The sequence below is a fragment of the Pristiophorus japonicus genome, chromosome 7, assembly GCF_044704955.1.
Source record: "Pristiophorus japonicus isolate sPriJap1 chromosome 7, sPriJap1.hap1, whole genome shotgun sequence".
Classification (NCBI taxonomy): Eukaryota; Metazoa; Chordata; class Chondrichthyes; family Pristiophoridae; genus Pristiophorus; species Pristiophorus japonicus.
In genome coordinates, this window is record NC_091983.1 from 160732965 (window position 1) to 160760726 (window position 27762).

Sequence of the window (27762 nt, forward strand, 5' to 3'; positions counted from 1 at the left end):
ATGCAAGCTTTTTAAATATAGATTGGCTTGTAAACCACCAGTGGTGAAGTTTGACATGCAATTGTATCCTGTTCAGGGTTTTATAGTGTGTGAAATGACTATCATGCTATATTACACCAACGCTCACTAGAAATAATCAATTGCTTAATTATGCTCATGGGCTATAAAATAAATGAAATGATTGTGCAGATTTGTAACAAGTAGATTGTTGTACACTCTGCCTTATACAGGGTAACACATTGACTGAATGGTATTTGTAGTTCCAGTTCAGCTACATAGTTTGCTCATTTAGAAGTCTTTTTTATACCTTTTATACACAGATTTTCCTTTGCGTACTATGATTGTTTTCCACTCTGCATGCAATTTAATTAACTTTTTCCATTACAAAAATCCTGAATTCTGTATTTTTATCACACATTTAAGGACTGAGTTGTTTTAATATTTTCTATCCTGTGCCCCACCCATGGTCCACTGGCTACTAACAGCTAACATATAGAATGACCCTTTGGGTGGGTGGTTGGTGCCCACTGTAGTCAAGAGAGGAAGATACGAAGTTCAGGGGAGCAAGTACCAAAAGAGAAAACGAAAGTTGAAAACAGGAACAATATACATGCAAGAATGAACCTCCTTTCAGCATTTCTGATTGGAATGTAAGGATACATGTTACAGTTTAGCATTCCTGGTGTGGGGCGGAATGTGATGGAATGATACATCCGTAACTTAGGCACAGAGGCCAGCTTATCCAGTTTGTGACCCACACGATTTCCCATCCATAATGGACACCGTTGCAAATTTTGGGTCTTCACTAAATATTCTCTCAGATTCAGCATCAGTGGCCTCTCCCGTAAGTGGCCCCAGTTTCCTTTCGGACCAGGAGTTTTACTTTTACTGCACAATGGCTAGTAATACGATAGTGATACTCTGGCCCCACTTGTTGGGCCCAAGTTTCCACATGATTTGCGCCTGATTTTTAGGAGCAACTGGTGGAGAACGGACTATCTTAGAAATCGCAATTCTTCACATTTTTTTTTTCTGCAGTTCTAGTCAGGTAGAACAGTTCTACTTTAGAACAGAACTTTTTCTTCAAAAGGGGGCGTGTCCGGCCACTGACGCCTGATTTCAAAGTTTCCACAGTGAAAACGTACTCCAAACTAAAGTAGAATGGAGCAAGTGAAGATTTTTGTAGAACTGAAAAAACCTGTTCGACACATTAAAAAATCAGGCACAGGTTACAAATTAGGCGTAGGGAACGAGGGGGGGAGGGGGGAGGAAGGGAAGTCATTAAATTCTACAATCAATCCTTATTTATACTTATACAAATATTATACAAATAAATCCAACCTGAATAAACATTTATAAGCAAAGAAAAGATTAAATAAACCATCTTCCTACCTGTGTGAAAGTGCTTCAGGCACAGAGAATTCTGCAGTCAGCCTGAGGCGCCCGTTCTTCCCGCGGGGGGGGGGGGAGGGGAGAGGAGGTGCCCGTTCTTTCCCGCGGGGGGGGGTGGGAGGCAGGCGCCCATTCTTTCCCGCGGTGGGGGGGGAGGCGCCCGTTCTGCCCGCGGGGGGGGGGGGGGAGGGGAGAGGAGGTGCCCGTTCTTTCCCGCGGGGGGGGGGTGGGAGGCAGGCGCCCATTCTTTCCCGCGGTGGGGGGGGAGGCGCCCGTTCTGCCCGCGGGGGGGGGGGGGAGGGGAGAGGAGGCGCCTGTTCTTTCCCACGGGGGGGGGGGGGGGAGGCGCCCGTTCTGCCCGCGGGGGGGGGAGGTGTAGGAGGCGCCCGTTCTTCCCGCGGGGGGGTAGGAGGCACCCGTTCTTCCCGCGGTGGGGGGGGGGGGGAGGGGAGAGGAGGCGCCCGTTCTTTCACGCGGGGGGGAGAGGAGGCACCCGTTCTTCCCGCGGGGGGGGGGAGGAGACAGTGAGAAGGCTGCAGTGAGATGTGCTGATGGCAATGTGCTTTTATTAAAAAAAATTTCAAAAATTAAACAGCTACAAAGAACTACAAAAATGGCCGAGTGCCAATTTTTTTTCACAGAGCATGCGCGAACGCTTCAACGCGCACGCGCAGCGTTGCTGGCAGGAAAAAACTAATTTAAATAGTACCCGCCCCCTCCCACTTACAAAATCGGCACGAGTGTAGGCTCCGCCCCCCTGGGTGCCGTGCCAGGCAGACAAGGAGCTGCAGAACGCTCCAGAATCGCGATTTCTTTTTTTTAGGCGCCGTTTTAGGCACGAAAAAAGGGCGCCCAGCTCGGAGGGGCGCCCGTTTTTTATCGTGTGAAAACTTGGGCCCGTTATGTGTACTAGATACTGTAATCACCCACGTGAGTTTCTACTATAGTCCAGAAAGCAAATTGATGAGATCAGTAATCATTTCTGTTTCAGTTTTTTGATGAGGGAACAGAGAGGTTTGATGACGGCAATGCGGTTGAAGTGGTGAATATGGACTTACAAAAGGCGTTTGATAAAGTGCCACGTAATAGGCTTGCCAGCAAAGTTGAAGCCCATGACATAAAAGGGACAGTGGCAGCATGGATATGAAATTGGCTAAGTGACAGGAAACATAAAGTCAATGGTTGTTTATTGTACTGGAGGAAGGTACACAGTGGTGTTTCCCAGGGGTCGGTACTAGGACCACTGCTTTTCTTGATATATATTAATGATTTGGACTTGGGTATACAGGGCACAATTTCAAAATTTGCAGATGACACAAAACTTGGAAGTATAGTGAACAATGAGGAGGATAGTGATAGACTTCAAGAGGACAGACAGGCTGGTGGAATGGACGGATACGTGGCAGATGAAATTTAACACAGAAAAGTGCGAAGTGATACATTTTGGTAGGAAGAACGAGGGCAGGCAATATAAACTAAAGGGTACAATTCTAAAGGAGGTGCATGAACGGAGAGACCTGGGGATATATGTGCACAAATCGTGGAAGGTGGCCGGGCAGGTTGATTTAAGCAGTTAAAAAAGCATATGGGATCCTGGGATTCATAAATAGAGGCATAGAGTACAAAAGTAAGGAAGTTATGATAAACCTTTATAAAACACTGGTCCAGCCTCAACTGGGGTATTGTGTCTAATTCTGGGCACTGCACTTTAGGAAGGATGTGAATGCCTTAGAGAGGTTGCAGAAAAGATTGATAAGAATGGTTCCAGGGATGAGGGACGTCAGTTATGTGGATAGACAACTACAAGAGAAATGCAGGGAACAGCACCAACCCTTGTACATGACCTTCGTTGACCTCATAAAGGCCTTTGACACTATCAGCCATGAGGGACTATGGGGCGGCATCCTCCATTTCAGCTGCCCCCAAAATTTGTCACCATTCTCTGCTTGCTCCACGACAACATGCAAGCCGTGATCCTGACCAACGGATCCAACACAGACCCAATTCACGTCTGGACAGAGGTCAAGCAGGGCTGCGTCATTGCGCCAATGCTCTTCTCGATCTTCCTCGCTGCAATGCTCCATCTCACTCTCAACAAGCTCCCCGCTGGAGTGGAACTAAACTATAGAACCAATGGGAACCTGTTCAAGCTTCGTCGCCTCCAGGCTAGATCCAAGGGCATCCCATCCTCTGTCATCGAACGAAAGTAGCGGTCGACGCTTGCATCTGCGCACATTCAGAGGCCGAACTCCAAGCCATCGTCAACATCTTCACTAAGGTGTACGGAATGCATTGGCCTTACACTAAACATCTGTAAGACAAAGATCCTCCACCAACCTGACCCCGCCACACTGCACTGCCCCCCAGTCATTAAAATCCGCGGCGCGGCCTTGGACAACATGGACCATTTTCCATACCTTGGGAGCCTACTATCAGCAAGGGCAGACATCAACGACTCGGTCCAACACTGACTCCAGTGTGCTAGCACAGCCTTTAGTCGCCTGAGAAAGAGAGTGTTTGAAGACCAGGACCTCAAATCTGGCACCAAGCTTATGGTCTACAGGGCAGTAGTGATACCCATCCTCCTATATGGCTCAGATGTGGACCTTTTACAGTAGACACCTCAAACGTTGGAGAAGTACCATCAGCGCTGCCTCCGCAAGATCTTGCAAATCCACTGGGAGGATAGACGCACCAACGTCCGTGTTCTCGATCAGGCCAACATCCCCAGCATCGACCACACTCGATCAGCTCCATTGGGCAGGCCACATTGTCCGCATGCCCGACACAAGACTCCCAAAGCAAGCTCCCTACTCGGAGCTCCTACAGGGCAAGCGAGCCCCAGGTGGGCAGAGGAAACATTTCAAGGACACCCTTAAAGCCTCCTTGATAAAGTGCAACATCCCCACTGGCACCTGGAAATCCCTGGCCCAAGACCAGCCTAAGTAGAGGAAGAGCATCCAGGAGGGCACTGAGCATCTCGCGTCTCATCGCCGAGAGCATGCAGAAAACAAGCGCAGGCAGCAGAAGGAACGTGTGGCAAACCAGACTCCCCACCCACCCTTTCCTTCAATGACTGTCTGTCCCACCTGTGACAGAGACTGTAATTCCCATATTGGACTGTTCAGTCATCTGAGAACTTACTTTTAGAGTGGAAGCAAGTTTTCCTCGATTTTGAGGGACTGCCTATGATGATGATGATAGATAGACTGGAGAAGCTAGGGTTGTTCTCCTCAGAGCAGAGAAGGTTGAGAGATTTGGTAGAGGTGTTCAAAATCATGAGTCTAGACAGAGTAGATAGAGATAAACTGTTCCCATTGGCAGAAGGGTTGAGAACCAGAGGACACAGATTTAAGGTGATTGGCAGAAGAACCAAAAGCATCATGAGGAAAACTTTTTTACGCAGCGAGTGGTTAGGATCTAGAATGCACTGCCTGAAAGGGTTCAGTCGTGGCTTTCAAAAGGGAATTGGATAAGTACCTGAAAAAAAAAAGTGCAGGGCTATGGGGAAAGGGCGGGGTAGTGGGACTGGCTGAAGTGCTTTTGCAGAGAGCTGGCACGGGCTCGACGGGCCAAATGACCACCTCCAGTGCTGTAACCATTCTATGTTTCTGTGATTATCCTGAAATAGTGCAAAGAATGGAAACATTTGGATTGTTTATATTTTAGCATCGATCATATTTTGACCGAGAAGAAACTTCAGGTAAATTATATTAAGCTGAGGTGGGATTGAAAGGGTCAAGTATAGAAAGTCTAGTCAGATATTTTGCACTTTAACCTTTCTGTAAGTTGAAAACTAATATTGTAAGCCAGTGATTTAGCCTGTGCATGATTTTTTTTTAAAAATCTGTTGACCTGATGGAACTGTTTTATGTTCCTGATCAATTTTTGTTTTGCTGCTGACTGTATTTCTAGGTATCTGAAGTCTGTTGTACAAACCATTCATATATACCAACGTTTTAAGAAGCAGACTCCGGAACAGCCCTCTGAATGTCAGGACCGGATGGACTTTTGGATGGATTTCATTGTTGAAGCCACCAATGAAGCTGTGTCCTTGGTTCGATTTCCTGTATGTATTGTTAATGAAAGTTTTATTTGTGCATTGAATGCATGTACACTTACACACACGCCTCTGTGTGTACACACACATACACAATTTCAAGGCGTAGTCCTCAAAAAGCTGCACCTCTGATCTCAGTCTAAGTATTGGGATCAGCCGACCGGTGACCCCCAATGTTGTCCTTGCCAGAGCATGTCGGATCAGGAGACGATCAAATGAATATCGTGCCAGGAGCAGATAAGCAAAAAAGGAGGCCAGATAAATGCCAGAAATTTTAAAAATCTTTTGGGAGTCTAAGCCACAACACAAGCCTGGAGGCTGTCAGGCCCGATTTACACTGGCTGGTTGACTGGTACACTTTAGTTAATAATAAACACAGTTAAGATGTTCACCTCTCACTTTAGCAGAAGGTGAGTCCTGGTAACAATATTAACCCTTGGTACATAAGGACTATCACAGTTTATCTCAATGCATTTTGGAAATACTTGCACTGCACTTATTGTGCAACACTGTACCAAGCTAATGTTGACCTGTGTCTGCTGTCCAGAAATGCTTTTATTTCCAGATGAGAGGATGCAGCACTGTCATCGGGGAAGAATAAACTAGCTAGAAGCAGAACACCAATGACTTAGCAGAAATATACACATGCACAGTTGTGAGTGGGTAATAAACAAGAGATTATGACAAACGGTCATATCATGCCATTCCTCAACCTTGCCCGATCCTCTCCCAAACGTCAGTGGGGCTCATTTTCACTAAGCAACTGGGCAGGAATCTGGCAGAGCGAATCGCCTGCCCGTTGTAGGACCTGCCCAATTCTCAACCAATTGAAATCAATGTCAGGCAATCCATTCTGCCAGGTTACCATTTGCCTCAGTGTTTCTCTATTGGCTGGCGGAGAACAATGTGCATCGGCTGAATCAACTAATTGAAGCACATAGTATGATAAAATCTGTTGGATGCTGACAAAATTAGCATGTTTCATTTATTAATATTTGATCAGTGATTAACACAAATACCTATGTGAATAGTATTCACATTATTAACTACATGTATGCCTACCAATCGATAACAACCTGGTAATATTGACATTATCCAGATCTATTCGGGTTGTGAGCCTGGACCATGGTATTTGTTCGTGCATTGTCTTAAATCTACAGATACAGTTCTTAGTGTACACAAACTCTGGAATCACTAATGATGCAGTTTTGTCATACTGAAAAAGTTTGACATTTTTACACTTGATATGCCAGGTGTTAATCTTGGAGCCAACCAAAGTCTTCCAGCCTGCTTATTTATCCATAAACAATGACGCGGAAGAGAAGACCGTATCCATCTGGCATGTATCACCAAATGACAAGGTAATTTATTCAACATGTCATGAAAAGGGCACTAAATTAATTAATTATCAGTATTCATAACTCTCTGGCTGTAACATAATGTTTGTGTTTCTTGTTTTTCTTCCCCTGCGGTCCAATGTGTTGTGTACCACAGAATGGCATATATGAATGGAACTTCAATGCTGCTTCTATCAGAGGTGTGAGGTCAGTGACTGGCTGATATACTTCGTACACAATAAGCCTTAGTGTCTCTCTGATTTATGTTGTAAACACAACATTAAAAACTAGGTACAGCCAGTGTAAAAGTTCTTTCTGTTTGGAAGTACTGGTAATTTTTCTTGCACCATTCATAACCATCAATAGGAATATGTATTAACTCACTCATGGGCCTGTATTGTTCATAGAATGATAGAATGCTTACAGCACAGAAGGAGGCTATTCGGCCCGTCGAGCCCGTGCCGGCTTGTGCCAGCTCTCTGCAAGAGCACTTCAGCTAGTCCCACTCCCTCGCCTTTTTCCCGTAGCCCTGCAATTTCTTTCCTTCAGGTACTTAACCAATTCCCTTTTGAAAGCCACGATTGAATCTGCTTCCACCACCCTTTCAGACAGTGCATTCCAGATCCTAATCACTCGCTGCGTAAAAAGGTTTTTCCTCATGTCGCCTTTCGTTCTTCTGCCAATCACCTTAAATCTGTGTCCTCTGGTTCTTGATCCTTCTGCCAATGCCAATAATTTCTCTCTATCTACTCTGCCTAGACCCTTATGATTTTGAACACCTCTATCAATCTCCTCTCAATCTACTCTGCTCTAAAGAGAACAACCTTAGCTTCTCCAGTCTATCCACGTAACTGAAGTCCCTCATCCTTGGAATTATTCTTGTAAATCTATTCTGCATCCTCTCTAAGGCATTCACGTTCTTCCTAAGTGCGGTGTCCAGTATTGAACACAATACTCCAGTTGAGGCCAGACCAGTGTTTTATAAAGGTGTCCTCTTGAAGTCTATCACTATCTTCCTCACTGTTCACTATACTTCCAAGTTTTGTTTCATTTTCAGATTTTGAAATTGTGCTCTATGCACCCAAGTCCAAGTCATTAATATATATCAAGAAAAGCAGTGGTCCTATTACCAACCCCTGGGAAATACCACTGTGTATCTTCCTCCAGTCCAAAAAACAACTGTTCACCACTATTCTCTGTTTCCAATCACTTAGCCAATTTTGTATCCATGCTGCCACTGTCCCATTTATTCCATGGGCTTCAACTTTGCGGGCAAGCCTATTATGTAGCACTTTATCAAACAACTTTTGGAAGTCCATGTACACCACATCAACCGCATTGCCCTCATCAACCGTCTCTGTTACTGCATCAAAATACTCGACCAAGTGAGTTAAACGCGATTTACCTTTGACAAATCCATGCTGACTTCCCCTAATTAATCCACACTTGTCGAAATAACTGTTAATGTTGTCCTTGATTATCAATTCTAAAAGCTTTCCCACTACCGAGGTTAAACTGACATCCAGTTGTCATGGTTTAAGCAGTATTGTTTACAACACTGTTTCATTTTAGCGACTCCCTACCAGATGTGCTCCACCAAGGGAGTTTTTGGTCTTGGTGGAATGTTGTAGTTTATTGTGTAAAGAAGATAATAGAGAAAAGAAAAAGTATACAGTAGGTGATTAGGCAGAATTGATCCCTAATTTGATTAGGATAGAAGTGTGTTTCTGGAAGATATAGGCTTGTTAGCTTGACATTTCATTTAAGGATAAAAATTCTTCTAAACATTATAAGATCATAGAAACTTACACCACAGAAGGAGGCTATTCGACTCGCCGTATCTGTGCTGGCTCTTTGAAAGAGCATTCGTGCTTAGTCCCACATCCCCACCTTTTGTACATAACCCTGTAAGTTCCTCATCCTCAAGTATCTGTCCACCTCCCTTTTAAAAATAGTCATCAGTTTCCACCACCTTTTCAGGTCGAGCGTTCCAGATCCTGACAAATCTCCGAGTGAAAACATTTCTCATCTTCCCTCTAGATCTTTTTGCAATGATTTTGAATCTATGAGCTCTGGTTATTGACCCACATGCCACAGGGAATGCTTTTTCTTTATTTACAATATCAAAACCTCTCATTATCTTGAAAACCTCTATTAGGTCACCTCTTAATCTTCTATGTTCCAAGGAGAACAGTCCTGACATTTCAAACTTCTCCTCGTAACTGAAGTCCCTCATCCCTGACAACATCCTCCTCTGTACCCTTTCTATGGCCTTTACATATTTCCTGAAGTGTGGTGCCCAGAATTGTCCACAATACACCAGCTGAGACCTAACCTGTGATTTATAAAGTTCTAGCTTGATCTCTTTGCTTTTATAATCTATTTCCCTATTTATAAACCCAAGTAACCCATATGCATTTAACCACCTTATCAATCTGCCCTGCTACGTTTGAGGATTTGTGTATATGGGCTCCCTCTGCTCATCTACACTTTTCAAAATCATGCATTTATAGTATACTGCCTTTTCATATTAGTCTCCCCAAAATGTATCACTTTACACTTCTCTGCATTAAACTCCATCTGCCATACTTCTGCTCATTTCACCATCCTGTCTGTCAGCCTGAAACCTATAACTATCCTCCTCATGATCTACTACTTTGCCAAGTTTCGTATCATCTGCAAATTTTATAGTTAATAGTTAAGGATCCTCCAACAACCAAAAGCATGACAAGTGAAAGCTACTGTTGGTTTTTGAGCAGCAATTCTTGCCTTTAAAATGTACTGAATTTTCCTTTTTCAATCTGAGAACAATCTGGTACACTCCTTCGATTTTCAGAACTGTATTTGACAAAATACCTTACAAGAGACTCATGGCAAATATACATGGAGTTAGGACAGAAGTAATAAAAATGGGTCAAATGCTGGTTAGTTCCGGGATATTATTTAAGCTAGGGAGAAGTGACTAGTGGGATGTTTTGCTTCAATCTTTGCAATATCTGCCGACAATCTTAGGACGAGGATAATTGATAATTTTACCAAAACTGGTACAAGCTTCCAAACTAATAATGGTAGCAGCTGAATTGACAGTTAACTTGGTAGCAGTCATTTATATAAAAATTAGATTTGGTGCTGCCTCCTCCCACAGAAAGATTATAAGCTTGCAAATTTTGATTAAGTGTATTAATTGCACTTCCCTCTACCTGCTACAGTTTGCACCCACCCTCTAAAATAGCATATGGGTTGGGAGAAGAAACTGAAATAGAGTAATACTGAACAACATTTTTGTAATGAATGAGCTAACGGGGAGTGGGTGATGAGCATGGTGTGAACGAGCGAAGAGGAGTTAAAGTGTGAATGTGAGTGTGGTTTAAGTAGATTCATTTACATGTGATCAGTTCTACAAAATGTTTACTTGGGTTATGCACTGGAGATTTAGGAAAAATGATAAACTGAAGTGTGACCGACTGAAAATGTGTGTGGTATTGGATTGCTAGCCTTAAAATTTCTCTCTTTTGATATTTCAGTGTTTCAAAATGTGACGAACGTTGTTGCTTCTTGTATGTTCTGCATAATACGGATGACTTTCAAATATATTTTTGCACAGAGCTTCACTGCAAGAGGTATGTATATTCTGACAATTTCACTTCTGTGAAGGCTGCAAATCCTTGTCTACAAAGCATGATATACAAATTATGGTAAATAATGCCAACTGTGATCAAATAATTAGTTGATTTCACCTCCCCCTTTGCCTAGATAACCTATCTTGTGGTCAGCAGCTTGTGCTGTGGGAAATTGCTGAGCAGTGGTCTCAGTACTCTTAAGCACGATGTATTTGTACAATGTGCTCTGCTATTTAGGACTCACCAATTATATTTTTGAGCAAAGCACAATTCTAGTTTTCAGAGAGTTAATGCTTTCATTGGCTCAGTACTTTTGTGGCTATTTCTCTTACTACAATGACTCACTCATGCATTTATGTCTAGATTTAATCTAAAATGTAGTGCCATTGCTCAGAATGTGAAACAAAAGTGGTTTCGTTAATCTAATTTTTTTACAGCTTCCATTTTAATTACATTCCCAGCTTGATCAATTCAAGATTAAAAATCTTTGGAGGAAAATTGGATGATTAATTTATTTTAGTTACTTGGCAGAATCTGTAGTTAAATCCTTCTGAGAAATTATATGGAAAAACCATAGCGATTGCTTTGCAAAAAAATCCAAAGACCAATGGTATCAAAGTATTTAAAATTTTAATGAGATCAAAAATTATTTTGAATTACCTTCACTTGCCTGCCATGTTTAACAATGCTGGCCATGTTTCCTTCGTAAATAATAAATGTTTTTTTTTGCACTGTTTAATTGGAAGAGAACTGTGTATAAAATTTTACCAAGGCATTAAAATCGTCACTTCTTAATTATGGGCTGTCTGAGAATGTAAAGAGAAACAGCAGTGTAATATCACTCTTAACACATTGCTGTTTCATTCCAGCATCATCAAGCATGCACATTTAGGTACATCTGAGTATAGCACTGTGCCTTTCCATTCTAGGAAAGTTATTTTGTTCCTGTAACATTTTCACCTGCTGTTCTTTGGAGTAATTAGTTTTGTGGTTATATTGTTTCCAATACGATGGGATACGTAATGAAATGCATAGGATGCAGTATGGTGTATCAATATTACCATGCTGGATTTCTTTTTACAGAATAATAGCTTTGGGCGTAATTGAAAGTACAGTTTAGATCATAAAAGTAAAGAAGTACAAATCAAACGCTAGTAACGTTGATCATGTAAATTCATTGAAAGTTAATTTCAGTGGTGTAAATGTTGGTTTTCAGATTCTGTGAAATGGTGAATTCTATAACAGACGAGGTAGGAAAGGGTGCAGAGGAAGGAGACTCTGAGGGAGATGCGTTGGAGGTAAGACAAAAATGTTATTAAATTGAAACAGAAAATGTGGGAAACACTCAGCAGGTCAGCATCTGTGGAGAGAGAAACAGAATTAGCATTTCAGGTCGATAACTTGAAAATGTTATTGCTTTGTTTATGTTGATGAGGGGTTGCTTATTGATTTTTCATAGAATCATACAGCACAGAAGGAGGCCATTCGATCCATCGTGCCAGATTGCCTCTTTGAAAGCTATCGGCCCCAATATGCATGGGGAGGATGCAGATGAAAATGGCAGAAGAACCCGGCAAGGCCAGGGACGTGAAGGTCCTGCTGATCTTTACGGCAGGGCCTCATCCACAGACTGTAGCTCCGCCTGGCAGCCAGCCAAATAGACAGCCTGGTCAGTGGGCAGGAAGAAGGGAACACTAGCAGCAGCAGGCCACAGCCAGTGATCCCTGGGAACAGTCGCTGGCAATCAGGAAGGGGATGGGTGGTCAGTAATTGGGAGGGGGCAAGAGAGCTGGAGGGAGGCTGGAGATCAGGGCTGGGGGGATCCTGGAGATTGGGGCTGGGGGTGGGAGAGCGGGTGTGGAGGCTGGCTATTGGGACTGGGGTAGGCCGAAGGCTTCCATTTGGGGGTCTGAGGGAAGCACTCCTGCTCCTCCTGGCCTACAAGTAGTGCTGAGAAAGACATGGCCTTGGGGAGCTGATAGCTCCGTTTCCCGTACAGCACCAGTTAACTTCAAATCGGGCTCCCAACAGAAGCCCTATTTAAATACGTTAGTAAGCATCCTGCCTTTCCACGGCGGGACATTCTGATAGACGACGGGATGGGGTCGTATTCCACGCCTTTCAATTTAAAATCTCTGCCCCCCCCCCGCACCCAACCCCGACCCTCTCCCACCCGTCGTGGTGGGGTTTAAAATAGCGAAGCCATCCAAGTCGGAGAGGCGGGAGTTCCAGTGGCAGAGAGTCGAGAGGCCTATAAAGGCCAGTGAGACCAGGAGCTCGGAGAGGCGGGAGTTCCGGCGGCAGAGAGTCGAGAGGCCGAGAAAGGCCAGTGAGACCAGGAGCTCGGGGAGTCAGAGAGGCGGGAGTTCCGGCGACAGAGCGTCGGGAGGCCTAGAAAGTCCAGCTTGTGCAGCTGCAGCAGGGAGGCAAAAAAGAAGTAGAAAGAAATCGAAAGGTGACGTCACAGCCAAGGAGGTTGGTGATTGGGAAGTAGTTTTTCTTTTTCTTTTCTTTATCAGTAAGTAACCTTTAGCACTGTTGTTGCCAAATTAAGTTTATCGAAGGGTTAAGTCAATGGCAGGACAGCTCGGACACGTGTTATGCTCCTCCTGTACTATGTGGGAAGTCAGCGACGCTTCCGGTGTCCCTGATGACTACATGTGCGGGAAGTGTATCCGCCTGCAGATCCTAACAGACCGCATTGCGGCACTGGAGCTGCGGGTGGATTCTCTCTGGAGCATCCACGATCCTGAGAATTACGTGAATAGCATGTTTAGCGAGTTGGTCTTAGATAGACATTTCTGCGGCTGCAACTGAGACTCCAGGATGGTATGTTGCCTCCCTGGTGCAAGGGTCAAGGATGTCTCGGAGCGGGTGCAGGACATTCTAAAAAGGGAGGGTGAGCAGCCAGTTGTCATGGTACATATAGGTACCAACGATATAGGTTAAAAAAAAAAAAATGGGATGAGGTCCTACGAGATGAATTTAGGGAGCTAGGAGTTAAATTAAAAAATCGGACCTCAAAAGTAGTAATGTCAGGATTGCTACCAGTGCCACGTGCTAGTCAGAGTAGGAATCGCAGGATAGCTCAGATGAATACGTGGCTTGAGGAGTGGTGCAGAAGGGAGGGATTCAAATTCCTGGGGCATTGGAACCGGTACTGGGGGAGGTGGGACCAGTACAAACTGGACGGTCTGCACCTGGGCAGGACTGGAACCAATGTCCTAGGGGGAGTGTTTGCTTGTGCTGTTTGGGAGGAGTTAAACTAATATGGCGGGGGGATGGGAATCAATGCAGGGAGACAGAGGGAAACAAAATGGAGACAGAAGCAAAAGATAGAAAGGAGAAAAGTAAAAGTAGAGTGCAGAGAAAGCCAAGGCAAAAAACAAAAAGGGCCACTTTACAGCAAAATTCTAAAGGGTCAAAGTGTGTTAAAAAGACAAGCCTGAAGGCTCTGTGCCTCAATGCAAGGAGTATTCGGAATGAGTTGGACGAATTAACTGCGCAGATAGCAGTTAACGGATACAATGTGATTGGCATCACGGAGACATGGCTCCAGGGTGATCAAGGCTGGGAACTCGACATCTAAGGGTATTCAGCATTTAGGAAAGATAGACAGAAAGGAAAATGAGGCGGGGTGGCGTTGCTGGTTAAAGAGGAAATTAATGCAATTGTGAGGAAGGGCATTAGCTTGGATGATGTGGAATCGGTATGGGTGGAGCTACGGAATACCAAAGAGCAGAAAACGCTAGGGGGAGTTGTGTACAGACCACCAAATAGTAGTAGTGAGGTTGGGGACAGCATCAAACAAGAAATAAGGGATGTGTGCAATAGAGGTACAGCAGTAATCATGGGCGACTTGAATCTACATATTGATTGGGCTAACCTAACTGGTCGCAATGCGGTGGAGGAGGATTTCCTAGAGTGTATTAGGGATGGTTTTATAAACCAATATGTCGAGGAACCAACCAGAGAGCTGCCCATCCTAGACTGGGTGATGTGTAATGAGAAAGGACTAATTAGCAAGCTTGTTGTGCGAGGCCCCTTGGGGAAGAGTGACCATAATATGGTAGAATTCTTTATTAAGATGGAGAGTGACAAAGTTAATTCAGAAACTAGGGTCCTGAACTTGAGGAAAGGTAACTTTGATGGTATGAGGCGCGAATTGGCTAGATTGGACTGGCAAATGATACTGAAAGGGTTGATGATGGATAGGCAATGGCAAACCTTTAAAGATCACATGGATGAACTTCAGCAATTGTACATCCCTGTCTGGAGTAAAAAATAAAACTGGGAAGGTGGCTCAACAGTGGCTAATAAAGGAAATTAAGGATAGTGTTGAATCCAAGGAGGAGGCATACAAATTAGCCAGAAATAAAAAGCAAACCGGAGGACTGGGAGAAATTTAGAATTCAGCAGAGGAGGACAAAGGGTTTAATTAAGAAGGAGAAAATAGAGTACAAGAGGAAGCTTGCCGGAAACATAAAAACTGACTGCAAAAGCTTCTATAAATATGTGAAGAGAAAAAGATTAGTGAAGACAAACGTAGGTCCCTTGCAGTCGGATTCAGGTGAATTTATAATGGGGAACAAAGAAATGGCAGACCAATTGAACAAGTACTTTGGTTCTGTCTTCACAAAGGAAGACACAAATAACCTTCCGGATGTACTAGGCGACCGATGGTCCATTGAGAAGGAGGAACTGAAGGATATCCTTATTAGGCAGGAAATTGTGTGAGGGAAATTGACAGGATTGAAGGTCGATAAATCCCCAGGGCCTGATGGTCTACATCCCAGAGTACTTAAGGAAGTGGCCATAGAAATAGTGGATGCATTGGTGATAATTTTCCAGCAGTCTATCGACTCTGGATCATTTCCTATGGACTGGAGGGTTGCTAATGTAACACCACTTTTTAAAAAAGGAGGGAGAGAGAAAACGGGTAATTATAGACTGGTTAGCCTGACATCAGTAGTGGGGAAAATGTTAGAATCAATCATTAAGGATGAAATAGCAGTGCATTTGGAAAGCAGTGATAGGATTGGTCCAATTCAGCATGGATTTATGAAAGGGAAATCATGCTTGACAAATCTTCTGGAATTTTTTGAGGATGTAACTAGTAGAGTGGACAAGGGAGAACCAGTGGATGTGGTGTATTTGGACTTTTAAAAGGCGTTTGGCAAGGTCCCACACTAGAGATTGGTGTGCAAAATCAAGCACATGGTATTGGGGGTAATGTACTGACGTGGATAGAGAATTGGCTGGCAGACAGGAAGCAGAGAGTCGGGATAAACGGGTCCTTTTCAGAATGGCAGGCAGTGACTAGTGGAGTGCCGCAGGGCTCAGTGCTGGGACCCCAGCTCTTTACAATATATATTAATGATTTAGATGATGGAATTGAGTGTAATATCTCCAAGTTTGCAGATGACACTAAACTGGGTGGCGGTGTGAGCTGTGAGGAGGATGCTAAGAGGCTGCAGGGTGACTTGGACAGGTTAGGTGAATGGGCAAATACATGACAGATGCAGTATAATGTGGATAACTGAGATTATCCACTTTGGGGGCAAAAACACAAAGGCAGAATATTATCTGAATGGCGGCAGATTAGGAAAAGGGGAGGTGCAGCGAGACCTGGGTGTCATGGTTCATCAGTCCTTGAAAGTTGGCATGCAGGTACAGCAGGTGGTAAAGAAGGCAAATGGTATCTTGGCCTTCATAGCTAGGGGATTTGAGTATAGGAGCAGGGAAGTCTTATTGCAGTTGTACAGGGCCTTGGTGAGGCCCCACCTGGAATATTGTGTTCAGTTTTGGTCTCCTAATCTGAGGAAGGACGTTCTTGCTATTGAGGGAGTGCAGCGAAGGTTCACCAGACTGATTCCAGGGATGGCTGGACTGACATGTGAGAAGAGACTGGATCAACTGGGCCTTTATACACTGGAGTTTAGACGGATGAGAGGGGATCTCATAGAAACATATAAGATTCTGACGGGACTGGACAGGTTAGATGCGGGAAGAATGTTCCAGATGTTGGGGAAGTCCAGAACCAGGGGACACAGTCTTAGGATAAGGGGCAGGCCATTTAGGACTGAGATGAGGAGAAACTTCTTCACTCAGAGTTGTTAACCTGTGGAATTCCCTGCTGCAGAGAGTTGTTGATGCCAGTTCATTGGATATATCCAAAAGGGAGTTAGATATGGCCCTTACGGCTAAAGGGATCAAGGAGTATGGAGAGAAAGCAGGAAAGGGGTACTGAGGTGAATGATCAGCCATGATCTTATTGAATGGTGGTGCAGGCTCGAAGGCTCGAAGGGCTGAATGGCCTACTCTTGCACCCATTTTCTATGTTTCTATGTAATTAGTCCCACTCCCAGCTCTTTCCCCACATCCCTGTAATTTTTTTTGTTTTCAACCATACAATTTATTTCTGTCTCATTTCCGTATTTTCTATTGTAGAGCAAACCTCTTTTAAATGGGTTAACTTTGAGAATTACAAGACAGTACAAATTTGTTTCGTTAAATTTTGCAACACAAGATTTCAAGATTTTGTTCAGGGATGTAAGCACGTCAACCGCAGCAGATGGGATGGTTTTAGAATGTGAGACTAGTATTGCCTGACAACAGAAGGATTTGTTCACAAGAAGGGTTGATTTGAGGATAATACTGGGATCAACACTGTAGACATATCTAAGTATTACTGATTTTTCAAATTAATTAACTTCATTCACAATGTCTCAGTTTTTGGGTATTACTATTGGATACATTTTACTAAATTTATGTCCTTTGTTTTTGTTCACTTTTTTTAGTGTGTAATCCATTCTGAATGGTACATGTAATTAAAGTAAGCAAATTCTCTCTCAATTTTGGGTTGGCTCAAACAAAGCATTGGCCCTTCTTGCACATTGTTCCCATTTACTCAATCTCTTTGCAACCCCTGTCACTTATACAGGAACTGATCTTAGCCTGTACTTCCCAAATAGGCTGCTGATAATGGGTGATGTCTGAGAGCCATTTAACCGCTCACTGGTAATGCCTTTCGTATCACTCGCATTTGTAACCATTTTTCTTTCAAACTAAAACAGGGAGGTTTTAAAAAAAACAGCGCCAAACAAAATAATGCAGCTGAAATGTTGCAGATTGATGCAGACTAAATAGTGGTTCAGTTAGATGAAAACAGAAAGTGCTGGAAATACTCAGCACTCAGCAGATCAGGCCACATCTCTGGAGAGAGAAACAGTATTTTGCTTTAGTAATACTGGTTCAGTGATGATGGATTTTTCCCCCAATTGGAATTCTGTTATTACTGTAAATTGCCTGAATTGTACCTTTTTTGAATAAGCACAGCAGAGAGCAGACATGCGACTGGGGTTAGATTTTGTGCTGATCTCGATGTCAGCCAGTATAAACTGAGGTTGGGCTCGTTGATAAAGTATCTTTCTCTTTTCCAAATATTGAGTGGAACAGAATTCCAAATCAATTTCTCCATCTTATCCTGAGAGTCTGATGACTGGACGGTCCTGGAGGATGTCATGTTGATCTCTCTCAACTACCTCCTTCACCCCTCCCCATTGAACTTTGTAGATGTACATTGTTACTTCCTGTGAGCTTTCATTCTTTAAGGTTGTTTGGATGCTGTAGATCTTCTATAGGATTTTGTTGCATGATCTTGAACTGAATGGGAGTGAGTCTTATGCAGCCATGCACATTATGTACTCTTGATCACCCCTCTGATTTGTTATCCCGTTGTCTTGTGTTTTTGCATCAGAGTCTCAACTTGCAGTGACCGATTTTGTAGGTAATTTGAAAATTCATTCATGCGTTTTAGGCCTACAATTGAAGATAAACATCTGTTTGAGAATCTTTAATGTCTTTTTGCAACTCCTCAATCAGTGGGCTTTCCATCAACTGATTGTGGAATTTGTTAAAGTAAGTTCTCCCACCCTCAGTTTGGTCTAAGCTCTTTTCCTGACATTTGCATAATTGACTGAAACAAATGATAAGCCTCTTTCCAAGCCAATCAGGGTTGTAATGACATAGTTTGGACCCAAAGTGCACTTTTAAGAAATATATGGGCGGAGCTTGCAATGCAAATGCTTCACCCACATGTACTGGACGTCCATGGCTAGCTCAGCCTCACCTCGCCTCAGCATCATTCCCCTTCCAGCACCGACCTGTTGGCGTCCCAACCGGCCAACATTCCTGAAGCTGAAGAGCGGCAAGCTGCATCAAGATGTCTTGTTGGCGTCCGCAGCTCGTTTGACAAATTCAGACAAGACTGGGACCTCAAAATCGCATTCACCTCTTTGCTGCCAGAATGAGTTGCCAGCCAGGGCACTCCGCAGATTGCAGTTATTAAATTAATTTTGGGATTTTTGTTGGTTGAGATGCTTACATAGTGTTTTCCCATTGTGATATGTTGACATACAGATTTCCCAATTACCAAAGCACGATATAAGAGGTAGGTTAGTGTATACAGGAAATATGCGATATACAAGATGATGATTAATATTTAGATTTATTAAGCTGTAGATGCAATGTAAAATCCCAAAGAGCAAAAGTAAACTGAGTGGAAACTGCACTTACTTTTTTCCCCTTTTGTGCCTTACAGTACGATTATGAATATGATGAGAATGGTGAAAAGGTTGTACTGGGAAAAGGCACATTCGGAATTGTCTATGCAGGTAGAGACCTTAGCAATCAGGTCAGAATTGCCATCAAAGAAATCCCGGAAAGGGACAGCAGGCAAGTAACTGAGTGCCTTGAGAGAGGAAGCAATTGTCCACGAAAACTGAAGTGACATGAGATTGGTTTTTAGACTAGGAATCTTCCGATTACAGTATTCAGAATCCAAATGATCTAGCGCTTCGTAACCACTGCTTTTTTTGTGACAACAGATATTCTGAGTAGTGCCATTAGCAGCAAAATCTGAGGATGAAAGTACTATGTTTTTAAAAACTCAGAGGTACTGGATGTTGCTGTGATTTCAAGTTCTCCCCAGATTTATGGGGTGAAAATCTCTCTTGTTTTGCTGGCTGCAATGGTCATGCATGAACTGAGTTTTGCCAGTGCCTCCTACTCGTAGGCCCATAGCAAAAAGTGCCCCTAATTGGCTCTAATTTTCCAATCACCTGGGCTGCAGGATGGTATGCATTCAGAAACGGAAAAAAATCCTACTGGAGCAGAAAGGAATACCCTTCTGAGGATGGGTCTGATGCACATTGGGGTGGATTTTCAGATCTTCAGTGCCAGGGTGTAAAGCGTTGATTTGGCACGGTACCAAACGGACAATTGGGAGGGAGGGTCACGGAACTCTAACAGAGCCCACCCGGTTTTCTTTCTGCTAGTTTAAATGAAAATTAAATCAGGCAGACTCCATTATGCTGGAGCAGCCCGCCCGCCCGCCACACCCAGTTTTTCTTTCTGTGCTGCATTCCACCCAGACACTGAAGACAAAAATATACCCCATTGTTGCAAAGTGAGCTAAACTGTACATCTAGCTATGTTGTGGCTGGCCTGGGATGCTAACAATAATTTTATCACCAATGCTGCCGGCTTTCCAGTGATGGTACTGAATCCAGTTTGGAAAGAAAGAAAGGAACTTATCTGTATAGAGCCTTTCACAACATCAGGATGTCTCAAAGCACTTAGCTGCCAATTAAGTACTTCTGAAATTTCAAACAAATAGGTCCCACAAACAGCAGAGAGATACTGACCAGATAATCTGTTTTTATGGTGTTGATTGAGGAATAAATATTGCCGAGGACTCCCTGCTCTTTTTTTTTTAAAGTCCCATGGGATTTTTTACATCAGGGCATACAGGCCATGGTTTTATGTCTCATCGAAAGACGGCACCTCGAACAGTGCAGCACTCCCTCAGTATTGCACTGGAAGTGTCAGCCTAGATTATGTGCTCAAGACGCTGGAGTGGGACTTGAATCCACGACTTCCTGGTGCTGAGGTGAGAGTGCTGATACCTTGACTCAGTGGTAGCACAGAGTGATAGATGAAGAATTGTCTAAAGATCTGATCAACACTGTATTGATGGCCAAGCAGATTTGGTAAGTCCCTAAAACAAGCATTTCCTCGCTAAAACTTGACCAACTAAATAACATTTTGAGCAAAGTTGCTATGCTGACAATACTAAGATCACAAAGTTGAGATAATCCTTCTACTGTGGTATTCTCACCAAAGGCTTCATGCCTCAAAGATAAATTTACAACTCCCTGATGAGACAACCGACTTAAAAACATGGAATCAAAATTCACCAATGAAAAGGTGCTTTTTTTTTTAAACTGAAAATAATTCCTGAGCTACTTGGGCTCTGTTTCTACATATAGATTATTCTACCCCAATCTTTTTTAAACTTACAAAAGAGGTGAGAAAATGTTTATTTATGGTACTGCTACTATGTGACTGACCCGCTGTGTTTCTGTCAAAATGTTTGCAGATATTCGCAACCCCTCCATGAAGAAATTGCTCTTCATAAGCACCTCAAGCACAAGAACATTGTGCAGTACCTGGGCTCTATTAGTGAAAATGGTTTCATCAAGATCTTTATGGAGCAAGTTCCTGGAGGTATGTTTGTTTATATTCCTGTTAAAATGGAGTGTTCTGAACCCCAGATCACTATAGTCATTCTGAGTTTTAGGAACATTTTGCATGTGCACAAAGGAACATGAATTATTAAATTGAATTAATTTAAGTTAAAGTCGTTCTGAGGTGGATGAAGCATAAAAGGTTAATTTATATGTAACATTTTAACACATAGTTTAAGAAATAATCTTACAGTACTTTTCTGACAGGAAGTGGCTCCTATTTGGACTTGAGACAACTATGTTGCAAACCTTTGTGACCGCTCACATATATGTCCTTCAGGTTGCTATGTATTTGGCTCGAGTTTTCTCACAAATAAAGTTTTCCCCATAGACAGGTGAAGTTCAAATGGTTATTGTTTGTATCCATTTAGAAATCAACAATGAATTCTGGTTAATATGGTTCTGTCAGCTAGGCTCAATTGGTGGAAATCATGCCTCTGAGTCAGAAGCTTGTGGGTTCCCACTCCAGGACTTGAGTATGTAAAACAAAAGCAAAATACTGCAGATGCTAGAAATCGGAAATAAAAACAGAAAATGCTGGAAATACTCAGCATCATCTGTGGAGAGAGAAACAGAGTTAACGTTTCAGGTAGATGCCCTTTTGTCAGAGAGGTTATGTAATCAAGGTTGACATCAGTGCAACAATGAGCAAGTGCTGTACTATTGATGGGCCCTGCCTTCCCACTCTGATAAACTTGAGAATTCATTGGCATTATACGAAGAAGAGCAGGGTCTTCTCTGAGTCCTGCCCAACATTCTTCCATCAAGTAGCGCTACAAAAATATAGATTAACTGGGCATTCAGCTATTTATTGGGCCTTGCTGTGTGCAAACTGGCTGCTATGCTTGCCAACAAAACAAGAGTGACCACACTTCAAAAATATTTAAATGGTTGTGAAGCATTTTGGAACATCTTGATGTGACAAGGCAGTATATGTAAATGCATTTCTTTCTCTTTATTTGCATCAATGTCTTTAGTTTGAATTACTGGCTGAAGCTTACAGAAAATAGCTTTTCTGATCCTTGTAGAGTGCCAGACTTAGCGGGCCAATTTTCCACATTGCCGATTTTTGGCGTAGTTGTAGAGTTATGTCTGATTTTTTTTTTTAAATGGCCGACTACGCCAAAAAAACAAGTTACAAGTTTCGCCGGAATAAACTTTAATTTTGGAGCGGCGCAGATTGTCCTTAAGCTCTGTGGGTGGAGCTTAAGGTCTGTGCCCAACAACTGAGGTTTCCAGGGTGACGAGGGACACTGAAGGGCTGAGGCTGCAAAGTGAAGCCGACAAGATGCAGCAAGACATAAGCAATTGTCTAGCCCTGGTGCCGAAGGTCCCCCGCCTCCCCGGTGCCGCTCTTATCTCAGGTCGAAATGCCTCCTGCCGCCGGTGCCACTCCATCCTGGGCCAAAAGGCTCTCACCCCTCACCGCCCCCTCCACTCTGCTGCTGCTATCCCAGGCCATGGAACTTGATCTTCTGTGGCAATTTTCTTAAGTTCACGTAAAGTTTTTCAGAACGGTGCACTGCGCCGTTTTTGAAAAAATCCTAGTCAGCCAAACCCGTTTAAATGGCCAGAAATGGCACTGCCAGCAGACGGCACCCCCAGTGATGTCAAAAAATCGGGAACTAAAAAAATCATCCGGAAGTAGTTTACGATGGCGCAGAAACTTTGGCGAAACTTGCAGATTTTAGTTTGCTCCAACAAAAACAATGGATGCCAAAAAAATGGCGCAGAATGGTGGCGAAAATTGAGCACATCATATTTGGTGCATAATCTGGAAGAATTGAAATGTGCGCCATTAATTTCCACTGGCGTTCTCCTGATCTTCCGTTATAGCTTCAGCTGAAAATTTACTGAAACCTTTGAGGAAAGCGTAAGCAATCTTTACGCCATTTTTTCCGCGGTTTCTCCAATATAAGTGGTCATTTTTACTGATGTGTTCTTTTGATATAGGCAGCCTTTCTGCTCTCTTACGATCAAAATGGGGGCCCTTGAAGGATAATGAACAGACCATTGGATTTTATACTAAACAGATCCTGGAAGGATTGAAATACCTTCATGACAATCAAATAGCACATCGAGATATAAAGGTACGATATGACAAAACAGCAATAACAAAATTTTCATCCTAAATATTTGCATTGTTTTCAGTTTTGAGTGTAGAATTATTCCGCATGATGGTGCAGTTTTTTTCTTAATTGGGAGAGGGACAGGTGGGTATAGTTGGTTAGCACAATCTCATTCACTTCTGGGATTGAATGTAGCCCAGATTATTAAAGTTTCTATGTGACATTAGTTTGGAGAGTCACAGAAATGTTCTCACTCGGCAGAAGCCTACAATACAAGAGGCATTCTCACTCAAAGATTCCATGATGGGGGAAGTGGAAACGTTTATGGTGGTGGAGTAGGGAGTGTATCTCTGAGGCTGTTGAGGCACATTCTTTGGAGAAGAGTAGAGACAGAAGAGTAAAATGTTAAAAGGATTCACTCTGGTAGATACAGGGAGACATAGAAACATAGAAAATAGGTGCAGGAGTAGGCCATTCGGCCCTTCGAACCTGCACCACCATTCAATAAGATCATGGCTGATCATTCACCTCAGTACCCCTTTCCTGCTTTCTCTCTGTACCCCTTGATCCCTTTAGCCGTAAAGGCCATACCTAACTCCCTCTTGAATACATCCAACGAACTGGCATCAACAACTCTCTGCGGTAGGGAATTCCACAAGTTAACAACTCTCTGAGTGAAGAAGTTTCTCCTCATCTCAGTCCTAAATGGCTTACCCGTTATCCTTGGACTGTGTCCTCTGGTTCTGGACTTCCCCAACATCGGGAACATTCTTCCTCCATCTAACCTGTCCAGTCCCGTCAGAATTTTATATGTTTCTATGAGATCCCCTCATATCCTTCTAAACTCCAGTGAATACAGGCCCAGTCGATCCAATCTCTCCTCATATGTCAGTCCTGCCATCCCAGGAATCAGTCTGGTGAACCTTTGCTGCACTCCCTCAATAGCAAGAACGTCCTTCCTCAGATTAGGAGACCAAAACTCAATACAATATTCCAGGTGAGGCCTCACTAAGGCTCTGTACAACTGTAGTAAGACCTCCCTGCTCTTATACTCAAATCCTCTAGCTATGAAGGCCAACATATCATTTGCCTTCTTCACCGCCTGCTGTACCTGCATGCCAACTTTCAATGACTGATGTACCATGACACCCAGGTCTCGTTGCACCTCCCCTTTTCCTAATCTGCCGCCATTCAGATAATATTCTGCCTTCGTGTTTTTGCCCCCAAAGTGGATAACCTCACATTTATCCACATTATACTGTATCTGCCATGCATTTGACCACTCACCTAACCTGTCCAAGTCACCCTGCAGCCTCTTGGCTTCCTCCTCACAGCTCACACCGCCATCCAGCTTAGTGTCATCTGCAAACTTGGAGATATTACACTCAATTCCTTCATCTAAATCATTAATGTATATTGTAAATAGCTGGGGTCCCAGCACTGAGCCCTGCGGCACTCCACTAGTCACTGCCTGCCATTCTGAAAAGGACCCGTTTATCCTGACTCTCTGCTTCCTATCTGCCAACCAGTTCTCTATCCACGTCAGTACATTACCCCCAATACCATGTGCTTTAATTTTGCACACCAATCTCTTGTGTGGGACCTTGTCAAAAGCCTTTTGAAAGTCCAAATACACCACATCCACTGGTTCTCCCTTGTCCACTCTACTCGTTACATCCTCAAAAAATTCCAGAAGATTTGTCAAGCATGATTTCCCTTTCATAAATCCATGCTGACTTGGACCGATCCTGTCACTGCTTTCCAAATTCACTGCTATTTCATCTTTAATAATTGATTCCAACATTTTCCCCACTACTGATGTCAGTCTAGCCGGTCTATAATTACCCGTTTTCTCTCTCCCTCCTTTTTTAAAAAGTGGTGTTACATTAGCTACCCTCCAGTCCATAGGAACTGATCCAGAGTCGATATACAGTTGGAAAATGATCACCAATGCATCCACTATTTCTATGGCCACTTCCTTAAGTACTTTGGGATGCAGACTATCAGGCTCCGGGATTTATCGGCCTTCAATCCCATCAATTTCCCTCACACACTTTCCTGACTAATAAGGATTTCCTTCAGCTCCTCCTTCTCACTAGACCCTCGGTCCCCGAGTATTTCTGGAAGGTTATTTGTGTCTTTCTTCGTGAAGACAGAACCAAAGTATTTGTTCAACTGGTCTGCAATTTCTTTGTTCCCCATTATAAATTCACCTGAATCTGACTGCAAGGGACCTACATTTGTCTTCACTAATCTTTTTCTCTTCACATATCTATAGAAGCTTTTGCAGTCAGTTTTTATGTTCTCAGTAAGCTTCCTCTCATATTCTATTTATCCCCTCCTTACTCAACCCTTTGTCCTCCTCTGCTGAATTCTAAATTCATCCCAGTCCTCAGGTTTGCTGCTTTTTCTGGCCAATTTATATGTCTCTTCCTTGGATTTAACGCTATCCTTAATTTCTCTTGTTAGCCACGGTTGAGCCACCTTCCCCGTTTTATTTTTACTCTGGACAGGGATGTACAATTGTTGAAGTTTATCCATGTGATCGTTAAATGTTTGCCATTGCCTATCCAGCACCAACCCTTTAAGTATCATTTGCCAGTCTATTCTAGCCAATTTACGTCTCATACCATTGAGGTTACCTTTCCTTAAGTTCAGGACCCTAGTATCTGAATTAACTGTGTCACTCTCCATCTTAAAAAAGAATTCTACCATATTCTGGTCACTCTTCCCCAAGGGGCCTCACACAACAAGATTGCTAATTAGTCCTTTTTCATTACACATCATCCAGTCTAGGATGGCCAGCCCTCTAGTTGGTTCCTCAACATATTGGTCTAGAAAATCATTCCTAATACACTCCAGGAAATCCTCCTCCACCGTATTGCTGCCAGTTTGGTTAGCCCAATCCAAATGTAGATTAAAGTCACCCATGATAACTGCTGTACCTTAATTGCACGCATCCCTAATTTCTTGTTTGATGCTGTCCCCAACCTCACTACTACCGTTTGGTGGTCTGTACACAACTCCCACTAGCGTTTTCTGTCCTTTGGTATTCTGCAGCTCCACCCATACAGACTCCACATCATCCAAGCTAATGTCCTTCCTTACTATTGCGTTAATTTCCTCTTTAACCAGCAACACTACCCCACCTCCTTTTCCTTTCTGTCTATCCTGCCTGAATGTTGAATACCCCTGGATGTTGAGTTTGCAGCCTTGGTCACCCCGGAGCCATGTCTCCGTGATGCCAATTATATCATATTCATTAATTGCTGCCTGTGCAGTTAATTTGTCTACCTTATTACGAATACTCCTCGCATTGAGGCATAGAGCCTTCAGGCTTGTCTTTTTAACACTCTTTGCCGCTTTAGACTTTTGCTGTAATGTGGCCCTTTTTGATTTTTGCCTTGGGCTTTCTCTGCCCTCCACTTTTACTTTTCTTCTTTCTATCTTTTGCTTCTGCTCCCATTCTACTTCCCTCTGTCTCCCTGCATAGGTTCCTCTGGTGAGGGGGTCATAATCTTAAAATTTGAGCGTGGCAATTTAGGAGAAAATAAGGAAACACAAAGGATAGTAGAAATCTGCAGCTCTCTTTTCCCCAGAAGGCTGTGGATGCTGGGTCAATTGGAGCTTTCAAGACAGCGAGAGATAGATTTCTATTAGATAAGGGTATCCAGGGACATGGAGCTAAGGCGGGTAAATGTAGCTGAGGTACAGATCAGCAATGATCTCACGATCTAATTAAATGGTGGAGCAGGCCCAAAGGGCTGAATGGCCGACTCCAGTTCCCATGTTCCTATGACAGAAAGCTTTGCAGATTATGTGTCTGATTCTGTATACTTTTATCCACACATGATTGATGCAGATACTGAGGTCCTGATTTTTGTCTTCACCGCAAGAGCTTAGCCTGCCAGGAGCGCCTATCGCAAATACGACCAGAAGCTGGCCTTGATTCTCCATCCATTAAAGATAATAGATATAAAATTACATTTGCCGGGGCTTTGAAAATGAAATTATGAACTGGAGTATACAAAATGGAAAAAGTTTTCTACTTTCCAGGCCCAAGCTCACTCACGGGTTAATTTTAACTTTTGCCGAGTAAAATGGGCGATATCAGATCGGCTGCCCGTAATAATCCTCGGCCGACTTCGATGGAGAGATGTATAAGGGGCGGTCGATCCAATATTGCCCATTTCATACTATCACCAAAAGTTACAACTCCCTCCACTTCCACTCGCACAACAAAGGTAATGCTGGCTTCCATCCACTCGTGTCTCTTCGAGTGACGGGTGTAGCAGTGAGTCTTTCCAAGTTCTGACTGAGAAATGGGTTAAAGCTGCAGGGAAATAGGAACAGTCTCCTCAACCAGTTTGCATGTCAGCCCTGGCAGGGGGGCAGGAAATGCTTCTTTCCTGCCAACTTGTTTTTAAAATTCTACCACTGGCTCTGTTGCCAAATTAGTCCATCAAACTCCTCCAATCTACAACAGATGTGCTAAATACAAGCTTTTTAATTGCTTCATACTCCACAAGGTAATGGATGACATTCTTGGAAAATGGAACAATTTCCATTTTGTATCTAATGAGAACAAATACTCCAGCATCTGTGTAACATGCTAAGAATATTCTAAGACCCTTCCTGTTTTAAAGACACAATCCTGAGTAGAGACCCTCCCAGTAAAAAAAATTGCAACCTTAA

The 27762-nt window shown here is 43.2% G+C and overlaps 1 protein-coding gene across 4 annotated transcripts in view; it reads left to right on the forward strand.

Annotated features, from left to right (window-relative positions):
* Window positions 1–27762, forward strand: part of map3k5 (mitogen-activated protein kinase kinase kinase 5) — a 301679-nt gene that overhangs the window by 180863 nt on the left and 93054 nt on the right. For all 4 annotated transcript variants that reach the window (XM_070885461.1, XM_070885460.1, XM_070885463.1 and 1 more), the window contains exons 10-17: window positions 5308–5461; window positions 6706–6813; window positions 6947–6996; window positions 10314–10409; window positions 11626–11707; window positions 19012–19145; window positions 20851–20978; window positions 22952–23088. In XM_070885461.1, the coding sequence (XP_070741562.1) occupies window positions 5308–5461; window positions 6706–6813; window positions 6947–6996; window positions 10314–10409; window positions 11626–11707; window positions 19012–19145; window positions 20851–20978; window positions 22952–23088 (889 nt within the window). The remainder of the gene's footprint in view (window positions 1–5307; window positions 5462–6705; window positions 6814–6946; window positions 6997–10313; window positions 10410–11625; window positions 11708–19011; window positions 19146–20850; window positions 20979–22951; window positions 23089–27762) is intronic.